Source organism: Molossus molossus, unplaced genomic scaffold (genome assembly GCF_014108415.1).
Source record: "Molossus molossus isolate mMolMol1 unplaced genomic scaffold, mMolMol1.p scaffold_m16_p_1, whole genome shotgun sequence".
In the NCBI taxonomy this organism is placed as follows: Eukaryota; Metazoa; Chordata; class Mammalia; order Chiroptera; family Molossidae; genus Molossus; species Molossus molossus.
In genome coordinates this window covers 94,492,940-94,505,140 of record NW_023425344.1, presented here as the reverse complement: position 1 = coordinate 94,505,140, position 12,201 = coordinate 94,492,940, and the positions used below count along the sequence as shown (strand labels likewise).

The 12,201-nt window shown below is 43.7% G+C and overlaps 1 protein-coding gene across 1 annotated transcript; it reads left to right on the top strand.

Moving 5' to 3' along the window:
• The first annotated feature begins 254 nt into the window (after positions 1-254).
• Positions 255-11,518, top strand: LOC118632135 (aldo-keto reductase family 1 member C15-like). Its single transcript, XM_036264946.1, has 8 exons — positions 255-416; positions 3,839-4,006; positions 5,099-5,215; positions 6,128-6,205; positions 6,991-7,113; positions 8,929-9,038; positions 9,460-9,625; positions 11,432-11,518. The coding sequence occupies exons 1-8, from the start codon at positions 330-332 to the stop codon at positions 11,516-11,518; spliced, it is 936 nt and encodes a 311-aa protein (XP_036120839.1). The 5' UTR covers positions 255-329.
• The last annotated feature ends 683 nt before the right edge of the window (positions 11,519-12,201 follow it).

Sequence of the window (12,201 nt, the reverse complement as noted above, 5' to 3'; positions counted from 1 at the left end):
TGACGATCAAAGACAAGTTGACATGCTTTTTTGTTTTGTTTGTGGTTAACTTAGGAGTCCAGGTTGAGCAATGCTGGAGAGAAAATTCCAGCTCCAGCAGTGTGCGTGACATTTCTGTACACTCCTGGGAGCCAGCCGTGCCTGCCGGGACTGGAAGTACAAAGGGCATTGATTAGTTTCGCTGTGGAATCCTGGGTAGTGGCCGTCCCAGCCACGCCTCGCTTGTGGTTGGTAGAAATAAACAACTCTGGAGCCTTGGCTTCTACTTGGCTTGCAGTCCGGAGAAGGAAGGAAAGTGCCAGTCATCTTAGCCAGGAGTGTAAACGGTGATGGACCCCAAACATAGTCATTCCGTGAAACTGAATGATGGGCACTTCATGCCAGTGCTTGGATTTGGCACTTTGGCTTCTGAAGGTGTAAGTCAAACCCAATGGACTAGTGGGTTGAATGCCAACAGCCCTACAAGGGCCTACTACTATATGCTGGGTGATTTGGAAGGACTCGTGTCAGCTCCATTTTACCACTTCTGACTTTGTACTAAGCGGGATGATGAGCTCTTGAGTCTGGGGAGTCAGAGGTGATCATTCTGAGGGTGGATTACCTGTAGTAGTATTAGTGTTATTATTACTGTTTTGGTTACTTAATGTATGTGGAATATTTATCATGTATTTTAAGTACTTAACGTGCATTATCTTTAATTCCTCAACAACTAGCCCAGGTAAGTACCATGCTTCTTATTTCTTACTTGTTTAAAATCTAAGCTTGGGGGCTCCTGTGGCACCATCTCCACCTTGGTCAGAGTCACTCTGCACTTTGTTGGAGCTGCTGGGCAGTGGGCCCAGGAGAGAGGACAGCACACATGGCTGCTTCTGGCAGAATTGTGCTGCTCATTGCGTGTACCCCTGTGGTTGACAGTGGTGCACTCCAAGTGCCCAACTCTGGTCATGATGAGGAAGCGATGGCAGTGTTGGGGTTTCCTTGGATGGATTATCACTATAAATGACAAAGGCCAATCCATTCCATCTTGACAGAACGACGACTTAAAATACCAATAGCTCATAGCTGTCAGACACTGCCACTTTGTTTGCAATGCCATACTTATCCGTGTATCCACTGTTACAGCTCAAGCACAGGATGTCTTACTTGCATTATATCCATCTTCTACTATGCTTTTTAATGAAAAAGAATAAAACAAAACATCTCATAAACCTCTCCCAATAAAAAAAGTAACATGTACACCTACTTTGTGCAGTACAAAAGCTAAAGGGAAGTAGATACTTCTTTTGCATCCTAATCAGAATTCGTTTTCAAAATGCAACTCCCCTGACCTCATCAAGCTTACTGTGGGTCATGGCAGGAATAAGAAGCACGGTCAACTTCTGTGCATGACTTGTTTTGTTCAGTCAGCTGTGTTTTTTGGGAAACGTGCACACTTAGTGTCTTAGATTTAGTCATTAAGGTATTTCCCATCGGACACCTGAGGCCGGCTGTGTGTGAGTCGTGCTGACTTTGCCCACAGGCAGCGCCTGTGTGGAGGTGAGGAGCAGCAGCCAGCTCTCCGGGCATCTCCTGCACCCACCTGCTCTCGCTGTAGGTCGTCCTGATCTGGCTCAGGGGGCCTGTCCTCTCAGTCTTTTCACAGACTGTCTGATGCTGACCAAGGGACAGCCTCATGTCACCCCCCTGCGTGTGAAACCAGCATTTTGATTGTAGTCACCTGAGAGGCTAAGATAAATATTAGAATGAATAATCCAGTGTTTGGCCTGCTGGGCAGAAAGGAACAATAAGCTTTCTTTTATTTCATGTGTGCGGGTCTCAAAATAATCTAGACAGAATATGTAATTATTAATTAATGAATCAGTTAACCAATTCCATAATCAAGAATAAACTTCTACTGATATTACAGTCTGTCCTAGCAGTGGAGGGAGTTTGCACAAAACAAAGTTCTGCTTCTCTGGTATGTTCACAACTAGATAAAGACACTTAGTGATAGCTACCTAACAATGCTTATGTTATATCACTAAATGCCGGAAGAAGTTGAGATGTTCAGGAAGGGGGAGGCTGATGTGAGCTGCAGTGTTCTGGGAAGGCTTCAAGGAGGAGGTGAACTGAGCTTAAGCAAGGCTTGATGTCAGACACAGGCTTTCTAATGAGCAGTGGGATTGGCTCCGTGCAATAGGAGAGGCACGCTCCTACTTCAGTCCTTTCACGGATGCTCCCATGCTGACCAGGGGAGCCTCACATAACCCTTTTCCCATGTGTGAGATGGAAGGCACACAGGACTGAAGACAGAAGGATGAAGAGTTGCCTGATGTTGAGAGTATGGACTTCAGGTAGAGGAGTTCTAATGTTCTCCTGTGGGAAAAGGGGGATTCATTTAAAGACATGTTGTTATTGTTGTTAACCTCACCCGAGGATATTTTTCCATTGAATTTTTTTTCAGAGAGTGAAGGGAGGGAGGGAGAGAGAGAGAAACATAGATGTGAGAGAGACACATTGATTGGGTGCCTCCAATATAACACCAACCATGGTCAGGATCAAGCCTGCGACCCAGGCAGGTGCCCTTGACTGGAATTGAAGCTGCTACCCCTCTGTCTGGGCTGATGCTCCAAACACTGAGCCAAACCGACCAGAATTAAAGGACCTTTTTAAAAGTTGGAATGAGCCCTAGCTGGTGCTTCTCAGTGGGTAGAGCCTCAGCCTTTGCACCAAAAGGTCACAAGTTTGATTCCTAGTCAAGGGCTGGTACCTGGGTTGCAGGTTCGATCCCCAGCCTGGTTGGGGCATGTGTGGGAGGCAACAAATTGGTGTGTCTCCTTCACATCGATGTTTCTTTCTCTCTCCCCCTCCCTTCCTCCCTTCCACTCTCTCTAAAAATATCAATGGAAAAAATATCCTCTGGTGAAGATTAATAAACAAACAGTTGGAATGAGATTAAGAAATTATTCATGATGTTCTCATTAAATAATCTATCTATCTATCTATACAATGACAACACCAAAACCAAGACTTATAACAGGAGACATTCTCCACTACTCCAGTGGGATTCAAGGTCATTATAATCTTTCTTGCCCCCTCTGCCAGCCATTCTAGATCCCAGTGACACTCAGGCAGCCTTTCTGCAGGCCTAGGTTGCTTGTCTAATGGGGTGATTACCGACAAGTCTGAGCACGTGGTTCCTCGCCCTTGCCCAGGGGTACTTGCTAACATTGTTCATTCACAATTATTACCAGGCATAGAAGCACCAAGAGCCACCCTAGTGACTTGCCTGAACTCCAGACTTGCTCCTCTGTGCCACAGTCATATAGAGGCCACTCTATCTTCTTCTGAAAAGCAGGATCAATTACCACTGTCTGGATAGTAATCCTCTTAAACTCAGGATCTCCTGGCTGGTGAACCCTGCATGACTAGGGGGCGGCCATGGCACTAGGTTAGGGGAACCCTTCCCGTGTCACCTGGAAGAAGGTTTCCCCCACTGGTAACCAGATTCTTTAATCTGGCAGATTCTAAAGTTGAGCAAACAGGCAACATAACTTTCCCCAGTGGAAAAGTTGGCATGAGGACGAGAGGGTTTGCCAGGTTCTATTCCATTCCTGGGCCTGTTGAACAAATTCTTTATTCAATGACTTGACTTTCCATGTTGCATGTTGAAGCCCATTTCACTAATCCATTTCAGATTAGAGGTTATATTGGAGTTGAATCCATGCCCCCAGGTACTGGTTTGTTCACATGGCTTGCCCCATAAACGGGGGAAATAGGAGACATGAACAAACACCTGGTGAACATGCTTCTCTCTGAGTCAGGTCAACTGCCAACCCTCCTTATTCATGTTTTATAGGTTCCTAAGAGCAAGGCTGCTGAGGCCACCAAAATGGCAATTGATGTAGGTTTCCGTCACATCGATGCAGCATACATCTATGAAAACGAGGAGGAGGTCGGCAAGGCGATTCGAGAGAAGATCGCAGATGGCACCGTGAAGAGAGAGGACATATTCTACACCACCAAGGTGCTGTGGGCCGTGACGGGGGAGTTGCCGCCAGAACAGACAGGTTATTTTTTGGGGAAAAAAACAAAACACAAAAAACTTTGGTCTTGGTTTGAATAATTTATTACCTCCTAACATGGTTAAAGGCCCATTCCAGAAACACAGAACAGAAAAGGATTGCTGTGCTCTCCAATGTGTCACGGCTGGGACACAGTTGTCCAATCCCTCCGAACACGGGCAGCACTCACATGTGAGGATACTTGCCTTCTTCGTCTGCTGTGTGGACTGACAGAGCCACTGCAGAGCGGGTCCCCCCTTTCATTCGTCAGCAAATTCTCTCAGCACATATCCAAGTGAGGTGGACATTTTATTCTGAGAAGGGAGCCAGACTAGGAAATACTGTTTTCAAGTCAGCACCGAGTTTACTGCAATTTGTAAAAATTTTCTTAGATGGAAAACCCTGCTTCCAACATAAAGAGAGCTGAGGTCTCTGCACAATGTTCTGCATCAGTGATGACTTGTTTTCAGAATGTGGACAGCTCAGCAGTCCTGTTCCTAGACATTGATTAAACAGGGGAGTAGATTCCATTCCCCCTTGCCTGACATATGTTTTTATTGATTTCTTTAGAGAGAGAGGAAGGAAGAGAGAGATAAACATCGATGTGAGAGAGAAACATCCATTGGTTGCCTCCTGCACGTTCCCTTCTGGGGATCAAGCCCACAGTCTGGGTAGGTGCCCTGACCAGGAATCGAATGGGGACCTCTCAGTCCATGGGATGATGCTCAATCCACTAAGCCACTCCGGCCAGGCACCTGACATGTCTTGACTCTCCTTTCAGAGATGAGTTTTCAAAACTTTGAAACATTTATGTTGCTTTTCCTGGCCCATCTAAGTTTCATTTATAGTTTTCTTACAGTCATTCAAATAAATCTCAGTATCCCGTTGAAAACCGCATTTATACTAAGTTACATAAATTTTGTCCCAGAATTTCTTATGTTTGGACCACCACAGTGGTTGGGTACTCCTTCTCAATCTCTTAACTATGATGTTTAATTTCAGTTCCCAAATGTATGACACTATAAGGCATTTTTTATTTCTTTTGGTTACTGCAGCTTTGGGCTACTTTCTTGCGACCAGAATTGGTCCGACCTGCCCTGGAAAGGTCACTGAAGGAACTTCAACTGGACTATGTAGATCTCTTCATCATTCATGTGCCAGTTGCTATGAAGGTCAGCTTCTGTTTCCTTGTTATGCCCAAGGGTATTTATGTCATCACTGCTCTTGCACCTCCATTATCTCATTCAGGCTAGACTGTCTGGGTTCTTACTGAGTGGTAGATTGGAGTGTGGTAGGTAGAATGCTAAGTGATTGACGCCTCTCCTTGACAGTTGTGTCAGCTCACCATCAAGATTTTTTTATCTTTATTTCATAGCTTCTAGAAGGATGGGAATTCAGTGATCTCACTGCCTCCACCTCCAAGAGTGGAGGACACTGCCCTCCATGACTAAGTGATCTAGTCTCTTAGTGAAGAGGGTCCTCAAGAACGTTGAGTTACAGAGATAGTTGAGACACAATGGGAAGTCCACACACCTGTTTAGGGAGAGGGTCCCTTGCCCATGGATCTCTCAGCCCAATCAAAAGGGAGGCACCCGAGGGTGGTCCATAATGCACTCTGGACTCCTTTGGGCATTGTCGGTCCAGCCTCTCATCACAGTGGACATTCGCCGAGTACACCTGGTGTTCGCACTGTCTCTGAGTCGGGTTATCATGAACTGCAACTAAAACACTTTCTTAATAGTAAAAGGAAATCCCATCATCCAAACCAGCCTGTCCTTGGGAAACAAAATCAATTCCAACTGTAGTGGAACTCACTGTTAGAGAGGTTTTGAGGGGAGGGCGGGTGTGTGGACAGTAGGGTGGAGGTAATTGGGGGAGAGTCGCTTTGCTACAGTGTCTCAAGTGATTCTGTCTTTCTTTTCCCCACTGTCTTCTACACAACTCTCTCTCTCCTTCTTTTTCTTTTGCTCTCTCTGCTTAGTAATAACAGCCTCTTGAAAGTTGTGTTACCAGGCTACTTACCTACCAGGAAAATCATCTTTAATAAGCTCTTTCTTCTTCATCCTCTCCCCTCTGTATTCCAGCCTGGAGAGGAGCTTCTGCCAAAGGATGCCAATGGGAAGGTTATTTTAGAGACAGTGGACCTGCGTGACACCTGGGAGGTAACTACTGCTACTGCCCCCCAAAGGCACAGGGACAAAGTGGACATCACTGAATGGGGGTCAGAAAATAATGGGTTTTGGCCCCATCCGTTGTCAGCCCTCAGACATGAACTCCTTGGTAGCTCAGTGTTCTCCTCTGTAAAGCAAGGGAGTTTAAGGGGATCACATATGAGGCCTATTTTTAATGTAAACTTCTGTGGTTCTAAGTAGGGGGTTTCTTTGTCCCACAGATCAGGTTGAGCCTGTGAGCTCTGAAAGGGTCATTGTCAGAAGCGAGCTCCAGAGGAGTTAGAGCTATATCCCAGTACAGATAAGCACACCGGAGAGGGGGGAGCTGCTGTCACTAGACGGGGAGAGTAAGGACTGCCCTTCTGTTCCATATACCCATTGCAGCCTTCTAGGAAAGAGGAAGCAGAAAAACCTTTGGCTAATGTAAAACCTAAGCGTTCCTCTTTGCAATACACTCTGACACCATTTTTTAAGGATCGATTACCTGCCTAACAGCAAAATACACACCATGGAAGGGGGCAGGGATGTGAAGGGAATTTAAAAGCGTCTTCATGTCTACCTATTGCCCTGGGTGTGCCTGTCACAGACTAAAGGACAAAAGCTGTGTGTACACAGCAATAAAGTACATTAGGGGAAAAAAGGTACCCAGGTGATAAAACTGTTTGGTTCAGTGTAATTGTTATGTACCTTAAGATTTTGAGTTTTTACAAAGTTCAATGGCAAATGAAAGGGCTGAACTACACTAAAGGTTTGCCACCCGTGACCTTCCTCCCTAGGCCCTGGAGAAGTGTAAGGACGCAGGTTTAACTAAGTCCATCGGGGTGTCCAATTTCAATCACAAACTTCTGGAGATGATTCTGAACAAGCCAGGGCTCAAGTACAAGCCCGTCTGCAACCAGGTGAGCCCATGTCCATGGCGACTTCTTTGTTCTTTGCTCATCACATCCTCTTTCTAGATTAAGAGTCCCCAAGTTTTTGGCTTGATGCCAACTGTATAGATGCTTGTTCCTTGTATTGCAGTAAGAAATCCCAGAAAAGGAACAGGTTGAGTGAAGTGAGAAGATCATGACTTCAGGTTATTCAGGGATGAGTTTGAGGTTCCCAGGAGACATTCACATAGAGATGCTGAGTTGGCAGATGCTAGTGTTGGTCTGGAGCTCAGGCAGGTGGTCAGGGCTAGAGATACATATTTTGGAGTCATTGCATTATGGGTGGCAATTAAACTTAGAGAAATGGATTCCTTCACCTAGCGAAGTTCATAGAATGAACAGGAAGAGGGCAGAAAAGTCAACATTTATGGATTAGGCAAAGAGGCATGGGTTAGGGGATGGAGTAGGAGTTGGCAGACAGGGAGGGTGAAAATGAGGAGCACATGGTGTCAGGGAAGCCAAAGAAGATGCCTGACAGGGTTTGCGTGAGCTATGGAGTGGATCCTGCTGGGAACAGCCAAGCCAACTAGGTAGAGCAAGGGTATGGGATTTATGACACGGAGTTCATGGGAACCTCGCAGGAGCAGGTATGAAGCGGTAAGCGGAAACACCGGAGAGAAAGCACAGCAGTGGAAAGTGAGGAAGTGGATATATCATAATTAAAAGAAATAATTTGAAAAAATAACAATGTTGTCAATGTTCAAGTACTATGATACTATAAAGTTATAAAGTTGTATATCCCTTTTGTAAAACAGTTGGAAAATTATGCAAGAAACCATTAAAATATTTATACCCTTCATTTTAGTTACTTACTTCTAAGAATATATTTGTAGAAAATAATTTATAATATGCTGAAATATATCCCTCATTTCTTTCCTTCTTCCTTTCTCTCTCTTTCTCTCAATTTATTTGTGAGAGAATCTAGGCCATTTTTTAAAATTTTTAAACTTTTCCTCACAATTGGTTTCACTGATTGATCCCTGTAATATAATTTGACATGTTATGTCTTTTGTTCTTCTTGTAAGTTGTAAGTTCCATCTAAAGAGTTGATCTCAGCCCTGGCTGGTTTGGTGCAGTAGTTAGAGTGTTGGTCTGTGGACAAAAGAGTCGCAGGTTCGATTCCGGTCAAGGGCATGTACCTTGGTTGTGGTTCATCCCAGGGTTGTGCGGGAGGCAACCAGTCAATGTGTCTCTCTTGCATCAATGTTTCTCCCTGCAGCCCATCCCCCAATCTGTCTGAAGATAAATGGAAAAATAACCTCAGGTGAAGATTTAAAAAAAATAGAGTTGATCACATATATGTAATTGTGAATTCATATATTTCAACAAATGTAGTTACTTTCTTATTGATGATTGAATTGTCACCATTTTAATCAGAAGATGCCTCTTCAGGTGAGTTCGAGTCCTCTGACATCCCTCAGTGTCCTTCCTGTCTTTATTTTCTAGAATGTAAGGTGTTCTAGGTTCAATTTGTAGTTGTTTTGCCCAGTACTAGAATCAGCCATTTTTCTAAGGAATCTTGGTTTTTTCCCATAGGAGATGACATGTAGAGGTCACAACCCGGATATGGCAGTCTTTAATAATTTTAAACACTAATACAAAAATAAGAAAATTGTTTTATCACTTCTGAAAACCGATAGCACTTGAAGGTATTTCAGAAAGTGCATGAGAAAAGGACCAATCTGGAAAATGTGGTACATATATTACATATTTCTTCAGAGGCTTTTCAAATTACATAATATTGGCTCATGTATTCTGATACCTCCTGGTCTTGGCAATTCACAGGTGGAATGTCACCCATACCTCAACCAGAGCAAACTCCTGGAATTCTGCAAGTCCAAGGACATTGTTCTTGTTGCCTACAGTGCCCTGGGGTCCCAAAGAGATGCAAACTGGTAATGAGAATGGCAGAGTTAACGTATGTCAGCAACTCTATCTTTGAAAAGCACTTTTTAAATTTAAGATTTAACATTTTATTATGGAGTACTTCACACATAAAAAAATAAACACAATAGTGTGTGAGTTCCCATGTACCATCACTGAAGTTCCACAATCATCAGCATTCTTTTGTTCTTGTTTCATGCATATGTACATCCAATCCAAACCCCACTCCAAACGTCATTTTTAAAAGTGATCTTATGATAAACTTTATAAGACTTGCAATGCATAAATCTTAGCAGTACACTGTTGACAAATGGATGTACTGCACAGGACACACTTCTCTCGGTTGTCTGGGGAATTTGGGGAAAAAGGACACACACTTTAGATTTCTAGTCCTACACGCTTCAGACCGATATGTTTCGGTTTTGTTTTCAGGGTGGAAAAGGATAGTCCTGCTCTCTTGGAGGAGCCGATCTTGAATGCCATTGCCAAGAAACACAGAAGAAGTCCAGGCCAGGTGGCCCTGCGCTACCAAGTGCAGCGGGGGGTGGTGGTCCTGGCCAAGAGCTTCACTGAGAAGAGAATCAAAGAGAACTTCCAGGTACCGGACGTGGAGAATGGGTGCTGTACTGCCTTTCCGCACCCACCCATGTTCGTTCATTCCCATGCATCTCTCCCCTGTGCTATGGGGCAGCTTGGAAAGGTGGGAGAGAGAACACTGGCCTCAGAGTCCTAGGTGTTATGGCCTCTGGCCTGGCTTTGCCCCTTCCCAGTTGTGTGACACTGAGCACATTTCGTCTGTTTTCCATCGGTTTTAGGAGTCCTTCCGTGCAGTAAAGAATGTTTAAGAACTTTTAAGGTTCCCCTCATTCACCTTCTCTACCTAACGATCCCCTATTTGTACTTTAATATCAAACCCAAATAGGACTAGCTGCTTTGTTGAACCACCGGGGTGCCCCAGCACAGTTGTGGGTCACCATAGCACTTGGCAGGGCTCTGTTAGTCAGTTTTTCCATATTAAACTAAAATTGCTAGTTTGCATGTCGTGTGCTCTCTAGACTGTGAGACCGTAAATGCAGTGGCTGCCTCTGGGTCACCTCTCAGCACGGCCAGCAGAGCTCCTGGCAGGTAGGAAGCTGCATGTAAGTTCATCAACTGACCTAATTAACAAACGAATGAATAATTTTTTCCCTTAAACTCTCCCTCATATATCTTCTGATCTCTTAAGTCAATCAGTGATCTTTAACTTATTTTGTTGTGAACTTCATGAGAAACCATATAAATTCTATCTCCTTTTATGATGACAGTTAACAATTTCATCATGAATTTAGTATTTGCAAAAATGACATGTAGAGCGTATTATTTATCATGTATTTGCTCTAAAACCTTGAAGCTGTAGGTTTAGTTCATTCAATTTTTGGAAATGTCTAATAGGCAAATCTAAATTTTATTGTTAAACCAATCAGAAAAATCCCATTCATTTTCAGTTCAAATCATTTTCATATATACATCCCCATGACAACCAAGATACTTCTGTAGTATATTTTTAAGATGAATAAAAGATGGAAAGGAAGATAATAGATAAATAGGTAGACAAATACAGAGAGAGGCACTGAATTTTCTATGAAATTGTCCTCTGGATGAAATAACGTGCTTGCCACTTTAATATTTCTTATCAAAGATCTGTCTGCTTTGTTTTTAATTAACTCTCCTTTAAGGGAGAGTCAATTTGTATTGTCAAACAAAAACAAATCTGAACTTAAGTAAGAGATACTTGATTCAACAAGGAGAACTTTCTGACTGTTGGCTCTGTCTGTGTCTCAGAGATCAAACAGGAAGATTTTTCTTTTATAGAAGAGTAAACATGACTAGAGAAAGAATGAGCAGGTGTGTGGTTGAATAGTTGATCAGCAAATGCTTTTCCTGAGGTCAGTAGCTTCTTGCAGAGGCCTTTACAGGGGGGCTGTGCTTCCTTCCAAAGCTTGCTTAAGTTCAAGGCTGAGTCAAATTCTAGGGTGTGTGTCAGGGGGCAGGGAGGGTACATGTTAGGACTGGACTAAAGTTTGGTCCAGCAGCAAGTATTTCGTCCATTTTGTCCAACTCCATCTATTTGTTTAGGGGAAAAGCTTTCTGTTGCAAACAGTTCCCTTGGAAAGACTTGAGATCGATGATCTCTAAAAGCCTTTCTTTGTGACGTGGAGCAGAGGAGGAGAGGGAGTGGGGCAGAAGAGGCGGTGGGCCCAGGAGGAGAGTTCTCGGGCCAGTTCACCTGGAAGTGATGGCGGAGGCCCTTCCACTGTGCTCTCCTTGCTTCTGTCCAGCCAGAAAGTCCTCATGCTACATGCTACCCGAGGGAAGCTGGCCGCCTTGTGGGAGAGTTTAATGTGATTCTTTTCCTTCCTTTCAGGTCTTTGACTTTGAATTGACCCCAGAAGACATGAAAGCAATTGATGACCTCAACAGAAATTTCCGATATTTTAGATTATCATTGTAAGTGACTTGTAGATCATTTCTCCCAAGTTGTTTTTGGTAACATTTAGGTTGGCAGAGGAACTCAGGTTTCTTAAAGAAGAGAGACAGGTCTGATTTCTGGTGTAGAAATAAACCAGGAGCTTCCTGGAGACCTCAGACCAGAGGTTTACTCCAGGCTCCGTCACTGACCCAACAGAAATGAGACTGGGGCCCAGGACAGACCATAAGTAAATGGCCATTGTTTGCATCATGGACAATTTATGACTTTTGTGCCCTAATTCCTGTGCCTGGTACACCTCCACTCAGATCTGACTTTCCTATTTGACACAGAAGGCACAGTGCCTACAGCCCACTATACTTTTAGGTGTGCTAATCTAAAAATAAAAGGCTATTCAGAGTTAGAGGCAACAAGCATTTAATGAGATCAATAAGAATAGCTATTCAAGAATCATTAATTCAGGCAGAAGCCCAAATAATGTTCAGAGTGGGAGACAAAGGTAATGGGTATTTATAAGGGAATGGGATCAATAATACCCATGAAGCTAGGCAGTGATATTAATTCTAAACAATGTTTTTAATTTTCAGTCGCGTGGTCATCAGTCCAGTCCTCATAATAAATACTTTCTTGTTATCCTTCTAAACAGTTTCCTGGAACACAGTGTTGGTTAGGCCCAGTCCAAAGGATATCTTGCCCGTTATAACATT